This window comes from Triturus cristatus, chromosome 10 (assembly GCF_964204655.1).
Source record: "Triturus cristatus chromosome 10, aTriCri1.1, whole genome shotgun sequence".
NCBI classification, from domain to species: Eukaryota; Metazoa; Chordata; class Amphibia; order Caudata; family Salamandridae; genus Triturus; species Triturus cristatus.
Genome location: NC_140593.1, coordinates 880,426,860 through 880,453,533, shown reverse-complemented (window position 1 = coordinate 880,453,533; position 26,674 = coordinate 880,426,860). Strand labels below are relative to the sequence as shown.

Below are 26,674 nucleotides of genomic sequence, written 5' to 3'. Positions count from 1 at the left end.
CCTTCTGACCCTCGCACTGTCTTCCTTGGGGGCCTGTCATAACCAACGGTCCCTTTCTCCCATTTTCTCCTACCGCTTCCTCTCTCCGTCATGCGACTGTCTAGTCGTAACGCCAGTTTGATCATATCCACGCACGTTTGAGGCTGTGGATCTACTTGCGCCACCACGTCCTTCAGATCCTCCTTTAATCCCTGATAAAAAAGGGACATTCTTTTTTCCTCCGGCCACTCGGCCTCAGCCACCAATCTATTAAAAGAGGTCAAATACGTAATTAGCTCGCCTTTCCCCTGCCTCAATTCCATGAGTTCTTTGTCTACACAAAAAGTGGTGGCCCTTCTATCGAAGACCTTCTCGAACTCTGATCTAAACGCAGCCCAGTCTGACAAGATATAGTCGTTATTCCGTACAAGCGGTACCGCCCAATTGGCCGCATCCCCCGCCAGATAGGATATGGTGAAAGCCACCCGGGAATGATTGGTGGGGAAAGAAGCAGGCTTACATGAAAAATGTAACAGTATCTGCGTTAGAAAAACCTGCGTTTTTCGAGGGTCCCCAGAGAACCTCTCTGGTGTAGCCAAAGGAATGGGCGGGGGCACAGTTACCTGTATGGAGGAAGCAGGAGTAGAGGCACTAAAAGGGTTTCTGATTAACTGTTCTACTTTGTCTTTTAGGGCACTTGTTTCTGCTCTCGCCGCCGCCAGCTCCTGCTGAACCACGACTAAAGCACCTAAAACATCCTCCATGGACGCCATTATCACTGCGAAATGAACCGGGCAGAATGTAATTTGTGGGTTCGTGATTCTGTCACGGGGTCATTCCGCAGGATCCATATGCAGTGATAAGCTCCACCTCCGGACCTGCCAAACACCCTGATGGTCAAATACGTACAGGGTGTTTGGTGGATACGGCGAGGGAAAAAAACCCTAAACAGGGGAAAAACCCAGGGAGGGAAAGGAAGGGTCAGCAGGGAAGGGAAGCTGAAAAACAAAGCACACAGTTTAGTACATACAATACTTTCTACTCTCAATGTATCTCACTACAGAACAGAGCTTCACCTGAGCCAGTACCTTTAGGGCGGCTACACCGCAGCGATCCTTCCTTGAACCTTCCTCCCCTACAGAACACAAACACAAGGGTTAGAGAACACTGCCCCCTCGTCCACCTAAGAGGTATCTAGGTATCAGGCGATGGTCACGCACCCTCTTTATAAAATGAAACACCCAACATTAATCATCTCCTGCGGGGTTTGCTCCAGGTAAGTTCCTGTTAGTGCACCACACTAGAAGCTCTCCTGAAAAAGTAGGGATCAAGAAAGTCTAGCTATGAGGTATATATTGCTCCATATACGCCAAGTTTATAATCGTCCATCCAAGTCTATCAACACGGGAGGGCGTAGTGGTGAACTACTGCCGTCCGCGTTGTATGCCTTATTCTGTCCAACGGTCTGCGATACCTTCGTGACGGCAATGAGAAGGAATTCCCTCCCTCGCACTCCGCCCCTTGCAGGCGTCATAGGTGTATGCGTGCGTCACCCTGTTCCCCTTGTCTCTGGGAGAACAAAGGACCCTGCCCCGGACTTCGCTCCCCGGCACCCCAGCCTAATCCCTGGTACCTGCCCGAGCGTTTCGCCCGTCTCAAACTCCGCCCCTTGGGCTCTCCGACCAAACGAGTCCTCTCTCCCTAACTCGGGAGTCTGGAACCGCTCTTCTGCTGCTGCGTCTCGTACAGCCTCCGGATACGTATTAACTGGACTCCGCGTCTCCCGCCAAGTCCACTGGAATCACGAACAATTTCCCTACCGGTCTCGCCCCTCTATATCCTTCCGGCGGCCGGGGCTTCTGGGATTTGTAGTTTAAAACCCACGGAAGCGTGGGAGTTGTAGTCCAGGCAGGCGCCTCGACTAGATCCTGACACACCAGGATGCCATCTTGAAAGAAAATTACATTTTCCATCCCTCTGAACACTTCCACCATCATACTTTGAAACACTCTTGCAGCGGATGACAGGCCGAATGGCATCGTGGTGAACTGGAAGGTTCCTTCCATAGTTATAAAGGCTTTAAGCTGTTTGGAGTCTTTGTGCAACTTAATCTGGTGGTACACATTTTTGAGGTCAGGTTTACTAAATAATTTTCCTCCTTTCAACATTAAAACCAACTCATTTATATTAGGTAGAGGGTAATTTTCAACAACAATATTTTGATTGAGCCTGTGGGGATCCACACAAAATCTAAGACCCCCACTAGCTTTCTCCATAATTACTACTGGAGAAATCCAAGAGGAAGCCTCTATTGGCTCAATAATTTCCCCTTTCATCATATCTTCAAGCATAGTTTTTACCTCTTTCCTTGCAAGAATAAGAACACGCCCCAGTTTATGGTGGGCAGGCATGGCATTAGGTGTAACAACGTTTTGGTGGACATAACCACTAAGCACTCCCAAGTGACCAGCAAAGACATGTTTAGCACCTTCTACAATTTCTTCTACTGCAACATCATCTACTACCATTACCTTGTTGGGTGCTCTCGGAATTATGATTATACAAATTACATATTGATGTAGCCAAGCTAAAATTGGGGGACCACTCTCTGCCAATATCTGTACACACTCCTTTACTAGCAGTGGATGTTGCTTGTGCTGTCTTCGTGTATATATTTTATTAAAAATAACACAATTCATTTAAGATTTTACAGTAGCGCTGGGTTAAGTGGTACTCCTATAATGTTCCATATAACCACTTTACGGCGTGAAACATGGGGACGTCTCACCATATGCTGAGGTGGCATCACATTATTGGCCCCTTCTGTGACCATGGGGCTGTTCCTAGAGCTGCGCTGGTCCTCGTCACCAAATCTTGTAAGCATCACTCAATATCAGATGCTTTGTAGTAAATTTATTAGAGGAAACAGCCTCAACGTGGTCTCCAATCTCCAGCAAGCACCTATTTCCTAGAACGGAATCAGCATGCTCAGCATTGAACAATAAATGCCACATTACCACCTTAACATGCCACATTCCACATTAGAGAATATAACAGTTTCTAAAACTGCGAGGTTGATAAGGGACTCTATTCACTACAATGGGTGATCATGTACAGACTAGGTAGTCCAGGTGGCCATTACCGACCAAGAAACACACAGAATATGAAGATATGAAATGTCTGCATGACTTAGGGTAAGTGCTGTGCAGAGAGCTACCATGCACCAACAGCTGGTCATGTCATATCACATGGTTTTATTTGCTCTATGTTTTGCATTTTTATACAGCACAAACTTGGTCCAAAGGTATTAGAGTGCTTTACATGAGGACTAGATTACATTATATATGATCAGATTTTTTTTATTGGTTGATGATTTGCTCTTATGTGTGGTTGATCTGTTTTTTAGCACTGCGTGGATATCGTTCATGTGGCTGGCCGGCGGCCCTTCGGACAGAACCTGGTGAATGTATACATGGACGGGCAACTGAGCAAAACTGCACAGCTGCGATTTCCCTCCCTCAATGAGGTAGTGATAGTGTGACTTGGAAGTGCTTTCAAGTTGTGTGTGTTGTGTTGGGAATATCTGTTCTTGCACATACCTGTGATCTGGCCTTCAAGGGGCGCTTGAAGATTACTAGACAGACCACCGCATCCAGGCCAGGACTGTCTGATTTTTCAATGGACATTTTACTGGTGGACTCAAGCCTTTGTAGGCCAGTTCTTTAGGTCTTGTCTGCAACAGCACATTCACTCTCGCTTGCAAGATATATTGTATACAACAATGGGCTTGCAGCCCCTCCATTGCTTACCATTTGTTGGCTTAATTGTCATTCTTATTCGCTGCCTTCTAATTGGCTAACATGTGCTGATTTCAAATCTTCTTCTTTTGGCTGGACATGGACCAAGCACTGATTGATTCAGCTTGATTGCTGTCCTTCTGCTGATTGGGCTGTGATTGAGGCACTGATTTTATTTTTCTTCTTTCCTCTCTTCCTTGCGGAACCTCTTGCCATTTGTAAATATGTTTTACTATGCCACATGCACTTTAAAAAAGCCCATTTCTCCTTTCAAATGGATGTTTATAGTGAAAGATAGTATCAGCTTTTATTGTGAGAACGGATGTTATCTGTTTCCAAATGTATTTTCACTAAGACATGGACAGGGGCGCAATTTCTTTCTTTATGTGATAGGATTTTTCTGCCATATGTCAAATTGTTTGTTTTTCACACATGGAGAGATTAACTGATTTGCTCAGAATCACAGTGGTGTTGTGATGCGACCTAACAAGCATTGGGGAAACCAATAGGACTCGCCTTTGAATCCGCCATTGCCTTTTGCTTGGGCTGTACAGCACAGGACTTGCCGATTTTTGCAATGATTTCTAGCAATGCTGTATAGCAGCGTGCCTGCTGTTCAGTATGGCTAAAAATATTATTTAAAAAAGGACTATGATGCATCCAGCACGAATGCACCTTAAAAAACAAAAGTAGCGCATTCGCCCTGGCTGCATCATAGCACTTTTTAAAATTTGTTTTAGCGACACTGCAAAGCATCCACGCAGCTGTACAGTATGGCTACAAAACATTGCCAAAGCCAATAGCTCTCTTACGTGAGACTCATTGGTTTTGCTAATACTTGTTGGACAATGGGCCGATGCTCGCGCTTCTCTCACTTTCTCCAACTTCCTGAGGAGATTAAAACAGGCATGGGGTGGGGAGGGGTTTCAGTAAAGAGAAAAAAGAAGAGAGAGATAAGAGATCGAAGAGGAAGGGGCCAGGGCTGATTCGAACATATTTACCAGGGCTGCTTTAGGTTTCCAGTCCGGCCCTGTACACAACTGTAGGTCTGGCAAAGTTATGGCTTCTGGATGTGATGCCTTGTAAAGGGATACATATTCAAAATAGCAATCAACTGGCACAGCTCATCGTCTCTTAAAACATATTGTTAAAATTATTAAGCATCAAACCTAAAGGGGTTAGGGGAAGCATTTGTTTAAAAAAAAAAAGAAACAAAATGGAAACTAATTCAACTGTCTCAAACCTTGTTTCACCTTATGAATTTGGTGTTGTGAGCAGCAGAAAAAGCATGCAAGTACAGGTTTTCTTATTTAGATGCATTTTTGTACTACCATATTTGTTTGTCAGGCATATATAGAATGTACTGTTTTCAAGTCCCCCCCAAAAAGCACCTTCTGTCAAAATGTATGCTCTTCAATCAAGATATTAACTTGCATAAAAGCATCCACTCTGTTGATAGACTATAGCCTCCTCATCGTTCCAGAAGCACCCAAGTGTAAGTCATCCATTACAAAGACTACCTGTGGCTAAAACATCAGTATTCACAAAGACAAATGACCGTGCTGGAAATCTGAATGATATGTTCACTACTGTAGGTGGAGTGTCTAATTTTATATGAGATTGAGGCAAGAGCAAAAAGGCAGTTAAAGAACTAGTTTAAAGAAGCTCTGGCAAAGCCGATAGGGCTGGCTTTGGCTTCTGAGCTACTTTCTCTGTCAAATCTTGTCCTGTAAAGGTGTTTTTTTTAATTCTAGGGGAAAAAAAGTTAAAGATGTCTGCCATGCATGTGCATGAGTGCGGATGCACGATTGGCCATCTCGTAATGGTTTTTGTTATACTGTGTTAGAAATCAATTGTAAGATGGCTGCCAGTTTATGCTCACGCATGCACATACAGCGGATGTGTTTTTAATCTTCAGCAACATTTTCTTTTTCTCCTAGTCCTTTACTTCCTGCTGCATCGGTTCTGCAGGGCACCGCACCACCACGACTGTCGTTACATCTCACTCTCATTCCCCGGACCTCGTTTTCTCCTCACATTCCCCACTGAGTCGGTCCCAGTCCTTCCCAGCCACAGCTATGCCGACCAATGGGTGGGGCTTGGGGACTTCGCCAAACCCAAGAGAAGGCCTGGTGTCCACCATTGCTGCGGGGACCCAAGACACAGAGTGGGGGACCCCGACGTCTCTGCAGGGACAGCTGGGGCCAGTCTATATCTTCCATGAAGCACTTCAACCGGGACAAGTCAAAGCACTTCATTGTTCAGGTGAGAGCAAACATTTCCTTTCCATGTTTGTTTATCCACTTGACCATGTCAGTTTTTTCATTACTGAGACAAATAGGCATGAACGAATGATAATCTGCAAATCTTCCAAAGTACTGCGAGTCGAATCTGTGGTAAAGGCAAGCAGCAGCCATACATACTCTTGCATAAAGTCCTGCCTAGATAGAATTAGAGATGCGTCAAATTATTTGACATTGCCCCTTTTAGGTTTTTGAAGATTTTTTATTTTTTTTTATTTTAGCGATTTATAAAGCGCCTGGTGACCCAAGGGCATCCCCGCGCTATAGAGGTTTATGATCCAGTTGAGGGAAAGGAAGGGAGGAGGGACGATTAATTAGGGAATAGGTGTGTTTTCAACTTTTTGCGAAATGCCAAATAGTTGGGTTCAAGTCTGAGGGAGCGTGGTAGGGCGTTCCATCCAGTGGCTGCTTGGACAGAGAAGCGTCGTCCTCCTGTACGTGCCTTTTTACATCTGGGAACGCTGGCCAGGTGCTCATTCTCAGATCGTAAGGATCTGGGTGCTTTATAGGGAGTGATCATGCCGCTGAGGATCGCGGGACCAGATCCGTTGATCAGCTTATGTGACATGCACATGGCTTTGAACTGCACCCTTTGGCGCACAGGGAGCCAGTGCAGGGCCTTGAGGGCAGGTCTGGCGGACACTCTAGAGGGAAGGTTGGTTATCAGACGTGCTGCCGCGTTCTGTGTCCGCTGTAGTTTCGTCAGGGTGGCTTCAGGGGCTCCCAGGTAGACTATATTGCTATAGTCCAGGCGGGACAATACTAGTCCCTGGATGAGTAGTTTCCTGGAAGCAAGAGGCAGTAGGGGGAGAATCTTGTGAGTCGTGCGCATGAGCCCGAAACAGGTACCCGAGGTTTTGGTTGCTTGCGTCTTCATGGTGAGTTCTGGTTCGAGCCATACGCCGAGGGTCTTGACTTCACGCTTCGGGAGGGGGATTTCTCCAAACACGTCGGGCCAGATTGCTGGGGGGATGGTCGTCCATTGTTTCCCCAGGAGCATCACTTCCGTCTTTGACCCATTTAATTTTAATGATGAGTCACTCATCCAGCTGTAGATTTCTGTGAGACAGTTGGTCAGATTCTCTGGGTGGTCGATAAGTTGTGATAAGGAGACGACCAGTTGAGTGTCATCAGCGTAGCTTATCATTTTGATATTAAATGGTGTCACCACGTCTTCAAGGGGGGCCATATATGCATTAAAAAGCGTCGGGCTCAGGGAGGAGCCCTGAGGGACCCCGCTTGTGAGGGGGAGGGTGGACGAGTGGTGATTATCGTCCCATACCTGGAACGTACGTCCAGTGAGGAAGGATTCAATCCAGCCAAGGGCCGTCCCGGAGAGCCCTGCTGCCGCGAGTCGATGAAGAAGGACACGATGGTTGACTGTGTCGAAGGCTGCGCTGAGATCCAGGAGGATCACTGCCACTGACCCTCCTGAATCCAGGATGCGCCTTGCTTCTTCGATAACGGCAAGAAGGGCGGTGTCTGTACCATGGCCCGGGCGGAATCCAGTCTGGGATTGTCGTAGTGCGTTATTGGTCTCAAGGAACTGAGATAATTGTTCGTTGACCAATTTCTCGGCTACCTTGCTGATTCCGGGAAGTAGTGATATTGGCCGATAGTTTGACATGTCCGCTGGGTCAAGCTGGGTTTTTTTTAAAAGTGCCTTTACCACCGCACTTTTCCAGCTGTCAGGGACAGATCCCTGGGCCAGCGAGCTGTTGATAAGCTCCGTGACCGTGGGAACGATGACAGGGGCCACGGTTTTCAGGAATCTGATGGGTGCCGGGTCCAGAGGGGACCCGCTTTTCATTTTAGTCAAGGTTCGTTCTACCTCTGTGCGGGTTACTGGCCGGAATGTAGTAAGTGTGGAGGGGCGAGGGTTGCTTTTGCTCAGGCCGGGGGATGAGCGGCTGGCCAGGTGGCTGCAAGGGCCGGGCGGGGGAAGGGAGGCCAGGATGCGGGAGATTTTGTCATTGAAGTATGAGGCAAGTTCATTACTTCGGTCGACCCGGGGGGTGATGGAAAGAGGGGTGTTGGGTACTTTCAGCAGCTCCTTTACTATCAAGAAGGATTCCCTGGCGGAATTGGAGGATTATTTAATCCGTGCGTCATAGTGGGAAGCTTTAGCGTGCTTAATGGCCTCTTTGTAAAGTCTGACGGTATTATGGTATGCATCCTTGCTGGCGTGCTGCCAGTCTTTCCTCCAAAGCCGTTCGGCTTTTTTACAATTTTTGCGAAGTAGCCGGAGGTCCGAGGTGTACCATGGGGCAGAACCGGGTTGACCGTTTTTGTCCTCCCTAGTTCTCAGTGGGAGTACTGTGTTCAGGGTGGTGGTGATCCACTCTCTAAATTTTATGTCGGCGACAGTCGGGTCTTCCGCGCATGCAGGGGTGGTTGTTTTTAGGATCCTTGCCCATTCTTCGGTGGGGAGTCTGGACCAGGTCCTGTCCCTGATGTAGGTAGGTGGTTTTTGTGGTTTCCTGAATATTCCTGGAAGTTGGAAGGGGACCAGGAAGTGATCTGTCCAGGGGAGGGGAAGGGCCACCTTCACTTGTACCGAAGGGGAGCTGGTGAACACTGGGTCCAGGAGGTGACCCTTGATGTGGGTCGCTCCGGAGTTAAGGAGGCGAATGTCGAGTGCCGCCAGATCGGAGATCAGGTCGGTAGCTACCAGGTCTGCAGGGTCATCGAGATGGATGTTTAGGTCACCTACTATCATGAAATTTGATAGGGAGTGGGCCTGATTTGTTACAGTGTCCAGGAGGGAGCTAGCGAAAGGGCCCGGTGGGCCGGGGGGACGGTACACAAGGACTCCTGTAAGTGAGTTGGTCGGGTCGAGTTTAATGGTAAACTGAAAGCTTTCAGAGTCGGGGATCTGCGCATCGCTGGTTTTACAGTGGAGATGGTCCCGATGAATAATGGCGACACCACCGCCTCTGCCTAGAGGTCGGGGTAGGGACTGGATGAGGAAGCCCGGTGGGGTTGCTAGTGCCATATCTGATTGCGAATGTATGGAAAGCCAAGTTTCCGTGAGGAAGAGGATGTCTATCTCCAAGTCCTCTATCAGATGGTTGATTTGCGTCGCATGTTTGGGGAGCGAGCGACAGTTTAGTGAGGCGAGTTTGAGGGAGGCAGGTATGTGGGGTTTTGTGGGAAGTTTGAGTTGGACTGGTTTGCAGATGGGGCAGCGAATGAAAGGTCCATTTAAATCATGGGTAAATTCACAGAAGGGAGCTGGGGGTCTAAGGCTTAGTAGCTCTTGCCGTGAGTAACTTACCTTAGGGTCAGTTGTTTTCGGCAGGGGTTCTGGCCCTATGCCCGGTCGTGCGCGGACGGGCGCAGACGGGCTTGCCTTAGGCGCGCCTTCGGCGCGCAAACGGCGCTCCTGCTGCGCTCGTCCGCTGCGCTGGTATGGCTGGCACATTTGTACTGGTTGCGAGTGGGCGTGGCCTCGCGGTGGGCGTGGCTACCGCCTTGGGCGTTTCCCTGTCTCAGCGCTGGTCGCTGTCTCAGGGAAGGTCGAGGAGGGCTGTGTCAGCGCGTGAAGTGAGCGCTTCGAACAGGTGAGCTCCCAGGTCTTAAAATCACACAAAAGAGCACAGAATTACAGTTTTAAAAGCAAAATGGTGGTCACAGTCCTCCGGCTTCCGCCTCAGAGGATACAAACAAAGTAATAAGCCTCTTGTTCTCAGCGTTTATATACTGGTTGCGAGTGGGCGTGGCCTCGCGGTGGGCGTGGCTACCGCCTTGGGCGTTTCCCTGTCTCAGCGCTGGTCGCTGTCTCAGGGAAGGTCGAGGAGGGCTGTGTCAGCGCGTGAAGTGAGCGCTTCGAACAGGTGAGCTCCCAGGTCTTAAAATCACACAAAAGAGCACAGAATTACAGTTTTAAAAGCAAAATGGTGGTCACAGTCCTCCGGCTTCTGCCTCAGAGGATACAAACAAAGATAAAGGAAAAATTGACCTACAATCTGAAATCTTACTGTTTTTTTATAATTGTTTTTTTTTTTACTTCTAAACAAAAATAATAATTTCCTTGCAGAAGGATAAAGACATTAAATCATTAATTTCTCCTGTAACTGGTAACCAAACAAGCTATCACTTTTCAGACCACTAAATGTTTATTGTACTTTTGAAAAAAATATTTATGGAAAATACCTCAACTAAGTTATTCACTCAAGAAAACTGTTGTGGTTCTATGCTATGGTAACTATTCCTTTTTGCATTAAAATGAGCATTTGTCGATATTATCGTACTATTTGCATTTTTGTGGATGATTTTGTTGTAAAAGTTTTTTTAATTAGAAAAATACTACAAATATGATAATAGAGAAACATTTTTTGATTACGTTTCTTTGTGCTCTCTGTCTGTACAAATTAATTGTTTATACCTCTATTCACAACTATTAGCTTTATACCTGCGTTAATAGTTGGTGTGGTTGAGTTCTGGTGGTATGCACTGAGAATGCATAGTGTGAAGCAATGAGGTGGAGCTGTGATCAGTTACCAACGCCCGCACAGAACCCACATTTCATCATTAGAGCTAACAACACCGTTCTTTCCTCTTACAGGACCAAACTCGCAAATTAAACCAGAGAGTGAACTTTCAGAACTGACAAATAAGCTTCTGCTTTGCTACACTCCACAGGTGAGGAAATACTGAGCACAAAAAGAAAGGCTGACTGCAGAAGCATCTGAGTATTTTTCTAAGATTAGTGATGTGTAAAGCTAGTCTCCCACCCCTTGAGGATCCTGAGCTCACTCATGTTTACTGTTGTATAATGTTCTGCAGAAATACATTTGTATCCCATTCCCACTTTGTTCATTATTTATCTATAACCCTCCCTCTGTACCCTGGATTTGTACTCTGCATGCTGTTTGTACCTTAGTTTCTCACACCCTGCTCTAAACGTATAATGTTCCATTGCAACGTTTTTAAAAAATGTTTCTTAATTTATTTTAACATATACTGCCAGGCGGATAGAAACTTAAAACTGTGGTCATAAACTGAAAGCAGCCCAAGGGTGCACATCAGACTGACTCCATCCTTTCCTCCTTGGAATGCCCATCAAAACAAGTGATACAGCAACTTTCCTGTGTGAAGGCATCTCTTTTGTTATTAACAGTTATTCTTTGCCACAGTCTTCCACATGTACTCTTTCCATTTATTTCTATGAGCAGTCCCTCATATACCTCCTTCTCCACCCTCATGCACCAATCTATCTTTGATCAACACTTGTTCAACATTGGCAGGTCTGCTCTCTCCTAGAATCTGACAAAGTCCCTACAGGCCACTATAAGCCCAATAGCTCGGATTAGTTTCATATATTCAGCTAGAGTTTCATCGGCCCATCTTCCCAAAAGCTTATGCTTAGGTCTCGCCCAGGTAACGCTTGCGCTGTCTCTTCGAGACATGCTGTATTCAGGATAGGTGCATAAAGCTCCTCCCACTTTGCGCCCATCTTTTTAATTGGCTCCTGTCCCTGTCCTTTGTAAATGGCGGCTTTTCATTGGTCAATAGGCTTAGTAGTCCCTGCTTAGTACCGTCTTGTCTTTTCTTGTAACCTCCCATGAGGACACACCCTGTTACATGAGTTGTTACCCGCTAGATTTTAATTACTGCCTCAAGGCACTATTTTCTTAAAAGGATTCAGGCAAGACACACACTTGGTCCTAAGCTAGGCTGGCAGTGTTTACTTCGCACACTAGAACATCTCACTTTTATATGAGACAGTCTATAAGTTTCCCTTCATTTGCTCCATACAGAGTACAACCTAATCTAAAATTAATGTAATAATTATTTTGTCACATTTCAATGCTACTAACTGTATAAATGGACATAGCTATTAGAATTTACTCGTAGTACTGTTGCACGCAATGCATTATGGGAAGAGTGGATTTACCATATCTTCTGCAGGGTGCAGTACTATATGTGACCAAAAGAGGTCCGTAGTGCTGGTGCTTTGACCACTATGGACCTCTAGGAGCAGTTTGTGGTACTGCACCTAGACATGCAGTGCTGGTGCCTTGCTCACTAGGCACCTTTAGGAGCAGGTTGCAGTACTGCAACGAGACATGCAGCGCTGGTGCCTTGCTCACTAGGGACCTCTAGGAGCAGGTTGTGGTACTGCACCGAGACATGCAGTGCTGTGCCTTGCTCACTAGGGACCTCTAGGAGCAGCTTGCGGTACTGCACCTAGACATGCAGTGCTGGTGTTTTTCTCACAAGGTACCTCCAAGAGAAGCTTGCGGTACTGCACCTAGACATGCAGTGCTGGTGCCTTGCTCACTAGGGACCTCTAGGAGCAGCTTGCGCTACTGCACCTAAACTTGCAGTGCTGGTGTTTTTCTCACAAGGTACCTCTAAGAGAAGCTTGTGGTACTGCACCAGAGACATGCAGTGCTGGTTCCTTGCTCACTAGGGACCTCTAGGATCAGCTTGCGGTACTGCAACATACAGTGGTGGTTCCTGGCTCATTAGGAAAGCATTTGCAATGCACTAGGTCTCACATTACTGAAAGTATAAACTATTGGCGTTGTATTATTATTTGCAAAGCCAATACCTCAAACTATCAACAATGTGAGACCTATTGCATTGCAAATGCTTGTTTGCTTCTATATTCAGAGTCGTTCTGGAAACCCTCTTCAGTTAGGCACCAACACCATCCCAGTATACCTGATCTTAGGGCATGACCATAATAAATTGAAACATTTGCCCACCTGTCCACACTCGTTGGCACAAAGTTCTGTGGCCAGCCTCCCAAATCTCCTCAGCTGGACTCAATTGGATCCTATAGAGTCGTTTTATTGGTATCAGTCTTGTAATTGCTTTGTAGTCTCATATTGTTGATATTGTAAATTCTTACAGATGTTTTGGTGTGTTCAGGACGTTATAGTGCCACCTTCCCATTGTGTCTAGCCTTGTAGCCCACCACCCAGCACATGCCGCCCTACCCTGAAGGAATGTTCCTGCTGTGGCCTGACATGCCCATTAATTCACTACTCTCAGCTTTGATCCTCATTAGCTTTTCCGTAGGTAGAGCAACAACCCCATCATATATCTCTGGTCTACTTGGTCAATGCAATGTCGGAGAGCCTCTGTTAAACAACAGCATGCGCAATACTTTTTCAGAATGGCTTTTCTGCAGGATCTAAAGTAAACTGGCTAGTATCAACAACTTATAGATAGTACACTGTACACCTAACGAGTGAAAGGGGCTAATCCCACCAATGTTGAACTCCTGTCTGCACTTTTGTCAATGCAGCTAACAGATTTTACTTATAGAATTAATTCCCAGCTGGTGTTACATACATGCCCAGGAATCAAAACCCTTGCCTCTCCATTCTGAAAGGACAAGGAAAAGGAGCCATGGTCTCCTTACTGTTAATGGATAGATTAGTAATTTTGTCCAGTTGATGTTGAAACCAAAGTATCCACTAAATAGTTTAAATATCTTCACTATTTTGGCCATGAACAGGTCTGCATCAACTATGTGTAAAAGGACATCAGCAGCGTAAGCAGTATCGCTTCTGGTGGCATCTACCTGACCTGTCAAATACGCCGGTCCCTCTGATGTAGCACACCAGAGATTTACAGCAGTGGGCAAAGAGGACATCTTTGTCTCATGCCTCTGCCAATAGTAAAGGTCTCTGACAACACCCCACTAACCCTTACCCATGCAAGGGGTCCGTATGAAGCAACCGGAACCAAAATAAGAAGTGTGGCCTAATTCTGATCGTCTCTAAACCTTTAAACATATCCTGCCATTTAATAGAGTTGTACACCTTAGCAACATCCATCAGGAGGACTCTTGTTGGTTCGTTCACAGTACATTTGTATTGCATTTAACTGTATATTCTTCTACAGTCCTGTCTCATACATCTCTTTAGCATAAAGCCTAACTGATCGGATGAACCCTAGAACTGCACCTTTATCAGGTGATTAGCCAAAACATTCGCAAGCATGTCATTCTACTTTATTTCCAGTCTGTCTAACCTCACTGAAGGTTCCGGGTGTGGTTTGAATGGTCAGCTATAATGCCCAATAGTATTGTCACCCTGGGTGCTTGATATTGATTAACACTCTGCTTTACCGGGCAACTATGCAGAGTTTGATTTCTATCTACAGGGGATGCATAAAAAGACCATTTATTTTTGTTATTTTCACATTCAGCGGATGCTCAGTATGTTTTTTGGCTCCCATTTAGAAGCTGATTGTTATATGCTCCCTGCTTTGCATACACAACACTGAGGGGCCGATTATGATGCGGCCCGTAAAGGCCAGGGCCACATCGTAATCGGCCCCTCCATTTACTTTCTGCCCGCCTAATTACGATCTAGGCAGTTGGAAAGTAAACCGGCCGGTCATTCTAGCTGGCGTCTGACGGACTTCAGGATCCCATCGGCCAGTCAGAAGCCGGCCAGTAATCTCAAAGGGCGGGCCTTTCTGCCCTTGAGATTACGATGCACAGTTTCTGGCATGACTTCCATGCTGGCCTGTCCGACATGCAAACTATGTCAGAAAGCGTGTTTGGGGGACCCCAGCAGGGCCCCCTTGTGCGTGCTGCCTCCAGTTGGGGGCCCCCTGTTGATGACTGAACCTTTGTGGCATGCATCTTGAGGTGCCTGCCATGGGGTGCAGGGATGAACAACACCTCCCAATTCTTATTGTGAGCTTGTGTTACGGTCATAACACAAGCTTCCATTGAGAAAAAGGAGTATGCGACTGAACAGTGTTCGGTTGCATTGTAATGAGGCGGTAGGGACAGCTGACCAGAGGTCGGTCGGTCCCAGAATCAAGACTGTGTCGGGCAAAATGAAGTCCGCCCAACATCGTAATCAGGCCTAAGTGTCTTGGTTTCTGCAATCATACTATGTATCATTGAAAATCTGGAATCTGTGTCTAAAGATTGTATGTTATGAGAATCCTCTCACCACCCGGTATCCACGCTGTATTAAGTTTTAAAAAGCTTTTCTGCATCAGTCTGCCTGGAGTCAGTGCAGCATTGGCCACGGAAAAGTAGGAATCTCGATGGTGAATGAAGTTCCCTTCATTTGACCATGTCTTTCTTGGTCATGTTCAAACTATTAGCGACCTTGGTGCTGGTGATCATGTGGTGTCCTTACTTCTTTGTAGCCACACAGTTAAAAGCTGGCAGACCGGGGTGGCCTGTTAGCAGGGCCGGCTCTAGGGCGGTGCGATTGGTACCACGCACCAAGCGCTGACTTGAGGTCGAGACGTCATTTTTGCAAGTATATTATCATTTTAAAAGCACCTGCTATGGCGTTCCTGGCCTCCAGCAATTTTCGGGCACTTATTAAAATGTCAAGATAAGGTTATTCATCGCCTTCCTGGAAAGAGACAAGGTTGCACAGAGGGTTCAAAATGCCTGCTGCTAAGAACGTGTACCATGCAGATAACAAAGCGTATATAATGTAAATAGGTCAGTGGGTGACTGCTTCTATAAGAGAGCTCCTTCTGTTACTTCTCATTTATAAGTCAAAATCCGAATTAGAACCTTGAGCTATTAACTGTCATCAAAGAGCTGCATGTAAACTGCAAAGTATATGTTAGAGCTAAATGTATTTTTGCCCAGTCTTTGGTTATCCTAACCTTGCCAAAAGGGTTCATTTGGGAAGAAAATAATTCTCATTATTAAAGAGAACCCCTAACAATGATGTTATGTTTTAAATTCTGAATATGTGCTTTTCCGGAAAAAGGACTCATAAACTATATTGCCTACCAGTATCGATGACATATCACTTATACACGACACCTTGTAGTCCTGTCTGATGTAACATTTCCTATAAACTGATTTACACACATATGATTGTCTGCTCTGACACCTTACACTGGTATGAGTGGTGCTATAAAAATAAATGAATCTGAGAGGCAGTGGTATGGATACTTGAAGGGCACTTTTAAAGGGTGCTAGTGAGGGAATCCGTGGCAGAGGTGGTCATTGGGGGGACGCCAACAAACAATGTCGCACCAGTGTTAAAGCTGGCCCTGCCTGTTAGAGTTATATTAGCAATAGAACAAACTCAACGCATAAACCATGTTTTTTTTATTTCTTTGCTGTTGTGCAGGCCTGCAAAAATAACATCTGTCTGGACCTGTCTCCAAATCATCTGTATGATGGACGACTGACCGGTCACAAAGTTGTGAATTGGGACATCAAGGTAAGGCTCTCTGTAGGGTTCTTTTTCTGTGTTCTAATTTATTTTGTTTTGCATTTAATTTGTGAAAAGAGTGAATGTTACCCAGTGGCTTCATTGTTGGCTGTTGAACACTTAGCTGCTATATTCTCCACTTTAGAACCACTGGGTTTGAGGTTTAACCTCTGCTCAGATAACCCGATTTAGAGTGCCTTGGGATGAGCCTACACCATTGACTATGGGTTCCAAGAAAATACTAAAATCAACCTTCTGGGCCTATATCAAAAACAGTGTGATACATAGTTCAACCATTGGTATATTAACAACACGGTTCCTCCTAATTAAACAAGTATGGAGCTTCAAGTCCTTTATGGACGAGGTGCAGCCCCAACTAGCAAAGTCATTATTTCTGAAATTTCGATATGGAATACTGCAAATAAACTCAAACATATCGAAATGGGCTTGCAAGCAAGGGGAAGAAAATACTGAGTGTTGTGCCCTATGCCAATTAGGTGCAAGAGAAGATGACTTCCATTTATTATTCTTTTGCCCAGCATATATAAAATCTAGCCAGAAATGGATTAAACCTATTTGCCGGTTACTGGGTATTAGATCTTGCAACGAGGCAGCAAGAATACTAAAAACTGATACCTCCCCAAAAATTGTTTTTAGTATTAGTAGGTATTTGTTTGATGTAGGTCTAATAAGGGCAAAGGAAGGATTGAAATGTTAGCATATGATAATAGAAACTTTGCTATTTCAGCTTTGAATTTGTACTTTTTTCTACCATTTTAAGTAAAAATGTTGCTTTACTTGACTGCACTTGCACTTTAAGATTCAATACGATAATTGGTAGATTGATGTCCCAATTGCATATACTGCACTAAAGCACTTGCACTTTTTCAATTGATCTTTTTATTCAAGCAACTTATTAAAAAGGCTGCAAGCCATATGCAAATAGATCTTGGCTTCTTATAATGTTATTTGCTGCTTCTCCTCAGTATGTTTTACTTATGTAATAGATTTTAACCTTATCTGTTTTCAACGTTGTATGTATGGACACACACACACAATCATGCTTGTACAATGCGCAAATCAGCTTAAAATGTCTGTATAATACCAATGTAAGACTGGTGACAATTAGGCAGATTTTGCAAAAACCTAAAGTTGTTGTGCGTTCACGTACAATTTTAGTGCCTAGCAAATATAAAGTTGGGGACTGTCTAGACAATTCAAATTTTCTTTGTAATTTAAGAGTTGAAACTGCTCGGATATGAAAGTCATGAAGAACGACATGAGTAAGGGCACTTAAATAATATTTCAAAAATGATATTAAAAGATTTGATGTAGATACTAACAGACAATAACTGGTATGTTGGTCTTGTAGAACCAACTGAAATTATTTTGAGTAAAGAAAACGTGGACCAGAGTCATGTACTGTTTTGCCAGGAAGAACATTATTCATGTATTGATCTTAAGATGTTTGGAGTCTAAAATGTCGTTTTTAAATTGAAAGCAAAAAAGTGTCAATTATTACGCTTTAGTTGTTGACAGAAGTATAGTGAAAACCATACATTGTCACACAAAGTCAGATTAGTATTCATAGCTTATTTATGAATATGAAAATGTAAAATATTCCCAATGTGCAAAGCAAATATTGAAGTGAAGCAGTTCGATGAACTGAGAATTTACTTAGTGAAGTGAATTGCAACCCATATTAAACCCACCAAGAGAGCCATAAAAGGTATATTAGTGAAAGTGACATACTGAGCTGTTTTTTCTGTTCTCTTGCATATGTCCTATTTTTCCCTTAGAACCATAATTAAATTCGTGGTTTTAAAATGTAAATGCAATTTAAATCATTTGTAAGGCGTGTCATGCTGATGATATTGATACAGAAACTTGTTGGTCTTCTGGAGAGAATGTTAGCTTGAAAAGCATACTGCTCTGCTCTTGATGTACAGTTTATGTGGGTAGCATTGTCCTGTTAAAACCAAGAAGAAGACTTGAAAGGAAATGTGGGCCATTTGTTGTATTTATCCAGAATGTAAGTGATGAGTTTATTAGAATCTAATTGTAGGAAGCAGCGTAGCATAAACCCTTATTTCAGCTGCTTTTGAGGCGTGAGCAGATAGATACAAGCATGCTGCAGCAGTGTTTACAATTTTACTCTTTCAAGCTTGTCAACGCTGTGCCACTCGCTTTGTGGCCCGGATCTCTGTACTGGGGTGAATGTATGACATTGTTCTGCATTCTGTCCATCAACTGTTGTTTTTGCATTTGTCACCCCTAGTGGGACGGGTATGCTCAGACGTGCTGTCATGCCCCACGGTTAGGAGCGGCAGGCGGTCCAGTATATAAGGTCTCTGAGATATCATGAACGCGCTTAGCGTTCTAGCCTGGAATCTTATTCCGTCCTAGTTAGTGTAGCCTGTCTTCCGGTTGTTGATTTCCTGTTCCGGGAGTCCTTCTTTGCTGTTCGTTGTTTTTCGCGGCTCGTTCCGCGTCCTCGGCGTGCGCGGAAGCGCCACTCTCTGTTGTTTCGTCTGTTGCTTCGAGTTGGTGGTTAGCGCTCCATTCTTGCATCTCAGTAGTCTTCTGGAACTCCGCAAGAATTGTGAGTGCGCTGGTTCCCCCTTTTTTGTTCTACGACCCTCCTTAATATTGCAATCACTCCCTGTTGGTGGCGTCTGGTGTGTGTGGCTGGGTACCTCAGTGTGCTCTGGCTCTGTGTTTTCGGTCCAATCCTAATTACTTTCATAACCCCCTGTGAAGTGCTTTGTTCCTTGCACCTCCGTCGGTCGGTCCCCACTTACCCGCTCCCTCAAAACAGCGGAAATATACCGGGTCTGGTATACCATGGAGTGAGAGGTGCCGCTCATCCCCGTGCACCTCCCTGTATTGTAGTCACTTGTGAAAGCTTGTGGTCCTCAGTGTTTTGCTCGCCAGTTGGTCCTCTTCCCTTCCAGACCCCCTTATTGTCTCATCCTGTGAGGACCATCAGTGGCTAAGAACACAGAAGGAAGGAGGTGGAGCACTTGCGTGGACCACGGTATGGTTTGACCGGTGTACGTTAGAAACACGGTAATAGCGCTGTGCGCTACCTTTCTTTATATACACGGCCTACCCTTGAGCGGGCGTGAGGTAACGATTGTTGTTCTGTTCCACTTTAGTCTTCAGCCCTTTATCAACACCAACTTGGTTAACCTGTTGCCGGGATCCACATAGCAGAATTGGGGCTTTTGGGTGTTCGCAAAGGGTGAGTTATATTTAAGGCAGATCTGAGGTTATTGGGCGTGGGACAGGCTCTCAATTAGTGCTTTATGTTACATAGGATACTAGACTGTACTTTCCACGGTTCATACCTCCTGACTGGGAACAAGATCCTCCATAGGAAAGGGCATATCGAGAGGTAGGACTGTACAATTAGCAAAGTGTTATTTTAAGGTATTCTTGTGTGGATGGTCTATAATCTAACTTTCGTTACAGCACAGAAGAGTCTCACCCTTGGATCCGCCTCTGCCACTATCTTGACGTCATACCCTCCTTCCCTTGTTTTGTTTCCCTGTTTTCCCCTGGCGTGTCCTCCGGTTCTCTAGTGTTCGATAGAGACGGGGAACCGCAGGGGAAGACTGGGAATTATCTTCACGGACCTGACGCTCCTGCGGATCAACCCACGTATCCCTACACGTGAGTCCCGTGCTCTACATGCCACTGGAATCAAGCTATCCTGCTGAAGAGGGGTGAAACCCCGAAACCGGTCCTAGGATGCTTGGTTCCAGTCCAGGGAGGACCTGGCTTGGCAGTTCGGGCTGGACTGTTCCCACGAGGCACAGGGTCAAGACTGATTTGCATATGGCTGGGTTCAAACTGGAACGGCATGGTGAGCAAAAAAACGATGGATTTAGGCCCAGATCCCTGTACTGGGGTGAATGTATGACATTGTTCTGCATTCTGTCCATCAACTGTTGTTTTTGCACTCGCTTTGTGTTCTGCATGAACAGTGATGTACCTTACAGGGGTGAAACACGGGTACAATGCTGTACCTACGCTGGGGAATTCACACCCGTCTAAGTGCCCACAACCAGCCAAAGAACATTTATTAATGTGATTTGAAGAGCCAAGTCTGCAACAGGGGCATCATTTTTTCATTACATTACTGTGCCCACCACCGGGTAGACAATGCCACAGGGGCGACAACAAGTGATCTTAGATGGAATGCTAGAGTTTAAAACCAAAAAAGAGCTCTCTTCTCTTGGACACTCATTGCCACATAGGGGCCACCATTTGTGCAAAGGTGGTAGAGAGCATGTTCGTCAGAGGTTAGGTTATCTGATAGTGACTACTATTTTGATAAGTAATTTTATGAGCTCCAAGAATTCCAGTGGCATGCAGAATGGTGTACATTTCTGATGTGTATAGAATGTGGTCCATGCTGATGTTTGAAGGAGTTGAGATTGAATGCATTGAGCCAGGCTGGGTTCTTAGGTCGCTTGAAGAAGGGAAGATTAACTTGGTATGACATGATACATTGGAAGAACAATATAATACCTGAAGGAGATAAAGAGTCAAGAAGACCACAAAAGGACTTGTGGCAATAAAGAAGCAACCAGGGAGAATAGTTGCAGCTTATATGTGTGTTAAATGTTTGATAGAAAAAGGGGATATCCTGTGAAGCAGTTGAAATTTGGCGACAGGCCGAATGACAAAATCATTGTGATTACTATGCAGTTGAAACAGTACTCATTTAGAAAAATGGAAAAATAAATGTATTGTAGCCGAATTGCCATTGAATGCTATGGCTTAGTATCTGACTTGTAGAGCAGATGAACAGATCTTACTTAGACCACATAAATAATGTATGCATCACAAACACCAGCATGGTCTTAAACCCAACAACAGGAACTCAGTCTGATTATGTTATGTTATGTTATGTTATGTTACAGCGTTCTTTTATAGCGCACGGCTACTCGAAAAGAGTGTCCCGGCGCTTTCCACCTGCATCTCAGAATAAAAATAACACAACACAGCAAAAAAATGAGAAAAAGAACTGAAACTGAAGCAATAAGAACAGCCTAAAGATTAAAAAGCCAGGTCTTCAGGCTCTTCCTGAACTGGAACAAATTGACAGTGCTGCGCAGCGAAAGAGGAAGCGAGTTCCACAGCTGTGGGGCTTTGCAGCTGAAAGAGCGCCCTCCCGTGCGGGCCTTCCTCACCCGAGGGACCACCGCTTTGTAAAGGGATTCCGAGCGCAAGGAGCGGACTGGTCGATAGAAGGCTAGTCTCCGCCGCAGGTATCCAGCCCCTGATCCAAACAGGGCTTTGTGCATCAGAGTCAGGGATTTAAACTGGATCCGCTTCCGGACAGGCAGCCAATGTAGCGCCTGAAGCAGCCCGGAAGCTCGGGCTCGTCTACGCAGGCCAAAGATAGCCCGGGCGGCAGAGTTCTGTACCACCTGTAGGCGCTGAACTAGGTAATCAGGGAGGCCAAGGAAGAGGGCATTAGCATAATCAAGCCTCGAACCGACGAGAGCCTGCACAGTAATACGCCTGTGCTCCTCAGACAGCAGGGGCAGGAATTTACGGAGCATTTTCAAAATTCCATAACAGGTGCCAGCCAGACCCAGAATGTGTGTTCGCAGCGATAGCTGGTTGTCCAGCTTGACACCCAGGTTTTTAGCCACCAAGGAAGACTGTGCAGGAGGGCTCATGTCGGACGGCCACCAATGCTGCCACTCCGGATCGACACCGCAACCAAAAAACAGAACCTCGGACTTGCTCGAGTTGGCCCTTAGACTGTTCCGTTGGAACCAGTCAAAGACCAATGTAAGACAGTCCCGAATTCTCCCTCCATCAAACTCCTGGTCTTTCCCGCATGTGAAGAGGAGTTGCGTGTCGTCGGCGTAAGAGATGATCTGGGCCCCATATGCTTCCACCAAGGCCGCCAAAGGGGACATAAAGATGTTAAACAACGTGGGGCTCAACACAGATCCCTGTGGAACCCCAACTCCCAATGGCGGCATCTCGGCAGAGCTCTGGGAAACCCAGACCGTCTGGCGGCGGCCTTCAAGGATTACAGTACAGCAGTAACTTCCAATAAGCCTCAAAGCAAATATTTACATCCCCAGCTGCTAGAATTGACTTTACAACGCATTAGTAACTTTGTAATGGTCTCTGCGGTTCTAAATAATTTTGTGTGCTCTGTGTCTGGGGTCAATATGTAGTAAATATTTTCTGTCGGAACCAAAATAATAAACTTCTGCAGTTAACTTCTTACTGTTTTTCACAAATGTGTTCCATTTCTTGGTAATATATTCTAAACTACCCAATTGTTTTTGACATACTTTCGCCTGTAGCATATTTCTTCTTTTCCTTGGCTACTTCTGCTTTGGGTATTTGTAGGTGAACATCAGCAGAATCAGTGGCCATATTCTTATTGTCTTTGGATTCATAGTAATATGATGTTTGGTGTGATATTGAATCCATCCCTAATCTGGTTTCACAATGTCTACTTCTAGGATGTTGTGAACTGCGTCGGCGGCATGGGGGTGCTGCTCCCACTTCTGGACCAGATGGCTTTTAAGACGAAAGAAACCGAAGAAAATCAAGAAACACATGACCTAGTAGGCCCGGAATTAACATCTTCGAGGAATGCCCAAGGAATGCTCCTCCCACTGGGAAAATCATCAGGTAAAGACAGGTGCACTGATGTTGTTTATGGAAACTGACAGTGTGCAGATGATTCGCAAAGGACAGCTTCTTTGCATAAATTTGACTCCTAACTAATCTAAGCCTGTGACAGTCTGCACCCTTACAGTTCATGTTGCGTAAACAATCAGTATACACATAGGTGGCAACTCATATTTTTTACTATGGGGGCCAGTGATATCAATTCATCAAAGTGGCAGGTATAGTGGAAGTGCCATCACATTCTCCTTGACCTCTCCACTACTCCAACCAATGTGCCATTTAAATGACCTTGTTTCATCTCTGTTGAGAGCAGTGATGAGTAGTTACGACAAGACTGTGGGTGCTTCTCGAACAGCAGGTCCCTGAAAGTTGTGCTAAGCGTGTGGTTGAGTGTCTGCACCCCACACATATATCTGTTGTGCTTCCCGGGCTGTTGCGCAAGCTGCCTTAGGTGTCTGGTTTTAGGGGGGAGTGGTGGAAATTTTGGAATACAATGTGGATATAAGGATGTCAAGAATAGGGTTTCTTCGTTTACTTAAAGAATGGCATGACTTTCTGAAAAGCGCCATGAACATGACTTATAACCAAGCCTTCTGAAGATGATGGTCTGTCTACAGGATGTTATTCAAATTTCTCAATCTAAGATGAGATAGAGTGCTGTAATATATTACACGTATTTGTATTATTTGACCACTAGTATCACTGTACGTACCCTCCTTGTTTCCCCTCTTGGTATTACCCTTATCCTCTCCCTCCCCATTGTTCTCCTTTCCCCCCTGATTTCTTTTGTCTTTGGAATGTCCGGGCACTTACCTTAGAATGTTGGTGACATAAACTGTATTGCTGTGAAATGACCTGGAGGGGTTGGGTGAATAAACTATGTCTCTTCCCAACTGCTGGTGTGAGGAGAATGATTCCATTGAGTCCTTTTCTGTCAAATCCTGTTTGAATGATATATAAGGAGTCTATCACAACGGAAAGAAATGACACAACACTTTTGCACCCTATCTTCCTATCTTTTGTTTTGTTCTTCGCCCACTTGCTACTATTTTTGTACCAGATTTTTGATTCTATCAGTTAGATTTTCTTCAAGCTCTTTGGTTGGAATTCTTGCTCTCCCAGATTTATCATATCCACATTCGAAAATACTTGCCTCAAACTGTTTTATTGATGACTTGTGTACCCTTGTTTTCATATATCTCTAGAAGGAAGGTTGGAAAGGAATGGTGTGGCGGCTTTTCTGCTGATGGTGAAGAATTTTATCCAGCACCACACGGTAAACCAGGAGAGCATGCTGCATTGCCATGGTCCAGCCATCATTGGCGCTTTGCTGCAAAAAGTAAGAACCTAGCATCACATGGCCTAATGGTCTGCCAAAGTGGGGGGCACATAGGTGGGAAAAGCCGGGCATCTGTAAAGTAATGTCACAAGGGTTCAAAGATTTAATTGCATCTATCAGACTTTAATTGCTCTGGAGTTTTCCTCGATTTATTTGCAATTTAAGGGCATTGCAAAATGCTTTACATCAGTTTGAAGATTTAGTTTTTCATGCCACGGTGAAAGTTTTCAAAATTCTTTAGGTTTTGGTAGTTGTGATTGTAAAACAGTTAAAGTAGTAACCAGATAACGTTAAAATTACTTTCGGATGGGAAATTTAAAATTACTTGAATTGGGGGAGGAGCCTAGCGCTTGACCAAGATGGCCGCGTGAGCTTTGAGCTCCCGGGACCCACGCGCCCTCCGCCGATTATCCTCTCTTAAATCCTGTTTTATATGCATGGCATCTTGCAGATGACTCCTTGCTGAGGCGATTGATGCTGCCCGGGTTCGGATCGCCCACCGGGAACCGGAGTTGTGCACGGCGGAAGATTGAGGCCTATCTCCGAGGGATGACAGGGGCTGGCGTTGGCAGGATGCCCGGCCACTAATTGAACAACAGCGGCCTGGCAAGGTGTGAACTGGCGGTCGGAGAACGCCGTACTTTCACTTTCACTTTCTCGCCCTTTGTTTGCCTTGGCCCGGGAGTGCCTTCTGATGCTTTACTATCCTCTGGACGCCTTGCGCCCTGCTCTGACTGGTTATTGCAGATCTGGCTTCTCCTGTTCCCTCTGACTGAGAGAGGGTCGTCTCTTTGCACCGGATTGCTCGGTGCCAGACATGTCGGGTAAAGCAGAGGTGGATAGGCTGAAACCCAAGGCTACCAGGCGGGGAGCCTATACCCAATCCAATAATATGGATCGCTATGCCCAGCAGAAGGGATCGCCTGGTGGATCGGGCCAGTCGCCGGACGTGCAGAAGGCTGCCTCATCCCCGACCTCGGAGCTCTCGTTGCAGGATGTCATGGGTGCGCTCGAGGGGATGCAGGCCTCGATTGGGAGACAGTTTGATGCCCTGGCGCATAAAGTGGATACTATCTTGGTGGATGTCAACCTGATCCGCGCGGATTTGGGCAAAACCAATGAGCGGGTTAAATCCCTTGATCTCAAGACCACAGGCCTCGCTGATGATGTCTCGGAACTTCAGACCGAAGTTCGTAAGCTGCGGGCCGAGAACGACCTCTCCGCCCGCCGGCTGGAGGACTTTGAGGGCCAGGCCAGGCGCAACAACGTGCGCATTATTGGGGTCCCGGAATCCTCGGACGAGATCTCCGTAGATCTGCTCGTGGAGGACTTGGTGCTTAACCATCTGAAGCCTAAGGGCCTTGGGAAGTTTTTTGCAGTCGAGCGGGCTCACAGAGTTCCTGGCGGGAGGTCCAGGGCGGGAGCCCCTCCGAGACCGATTGTCGCCCGGCTCTTTCACTTCCGAGATCGGGACGCTATCCTGCAAGCATCGCGGGTGACGGGCCCGGTCCCTTTTCAGAACGCATCAGTGAGTTTCTATCCTGACTTCACCCAGTTGGTGCAAAAGCAAAGGCAGAGTTTCCTGGGGGTGAAGAGACGTCTTCGAGAGAGGGACCTGAAGTATGCTATGCTTTTCCCTGCCAGATTACGTGTGGTGTATGAGGACCGGACTTTCTTCTTCGAGTCGCCTGCTATGGCCGGAGACTGGTTGGACGCTTTGCCCCGACGACGGACTGGCGGGGATGCTGCCACAGACGTGGAGGGTGACCGGGATGGGCAGGGTTGATGCCTTTGGAGCCAGACTGACTTGATTTGGTTCCGGACAATGACTTGAGCTGATTGCAGTAATACGGAGGGTTGCGGGAGGAAGATGGGAGCTCTTTCCTCCCTCAGGGTACTTTTTGTAGTTTTGTGTTATGGTAGGGCGACAGGCACACTGCAAGTTGGGGGGGCTTTGTAAGCTGCAGCAGGGGTGCAGGGTGGGGGGGAGAGTTGGGATTTTGGGGTTGTTGTTGGGGGGTTTGTTTTTGCAAGGCGTAGTAATGGTTGTCAGGGTTGTTCAATGGTGGCTCTTTGGGTGTGGGGTGGGCCTCTTTGTGTGTGGGGATGGGGGGTAGGGGCTTAAATATTATTAGCTGGAATGTCAATGGCTTGGGAGATCGTATTAAGCGGGGGATAGTCTTGCAGTTCTTGAAACGGTCTTTGCCGGATGTGGCCCTACTGCAGGAGACACACCTTATAGGTAATACTTGCTATGCTCTTAATAGAAAAGGTTACAAATTCATCGCTCACTCAGGATTCTCCTCAGGCTCCAGAGGTGTGGGCATCCTTGTCAGAGCTTCACTACCTTTCGAGGTGGGCTCCACCATTGTTGATGATAGGGGGAGGTTTGTGGCGGTGGCGGGGAGGTGG

At 46.0% G+C, this 26,674-nt stretch overlaps 1 protein-coding gene across 6 annotated transcripts in view; it reads left to right on the top strand.

Annotated features, from left to right (window-relative positions):
- NBEAL2 (neurobeachin like 2) overlaps nt 1-26,674 on the top strand; it is a 737,578-nt gene that overhangs the window by 476,098 nt on the left and 234,806 nt on the right. For all 6 annotated transcript variants that reach the window (XM_085628557.1, XM_085628556.1, XM_085628554.1 and 3 more), the window contains 6 exons: nt 3,386-3,505; nt 5,717-6,041; nt 10,647-10,723; nt 16,165-16,257; nt 22,752-22,923; nt 24,129-24,262. In XM_085628557.1, coding sequence (XP_085484683.1) covers nt 3,386-3,505; nt 5,717-6,041; nt 10,647-10,723; nt 16,165-16,257; nt 22,752-22,923; nt 24,129-24,262 — 921 coding nt within the window. The remainder of the gene's footprint in view (nt 1-3,385; nt 3,506-5,716; nt 6,042-10,646; nt 10,724-16,164; nt 16,258-22,751; nt 22,924-24,128; nt 24,263-26,674) is intronic.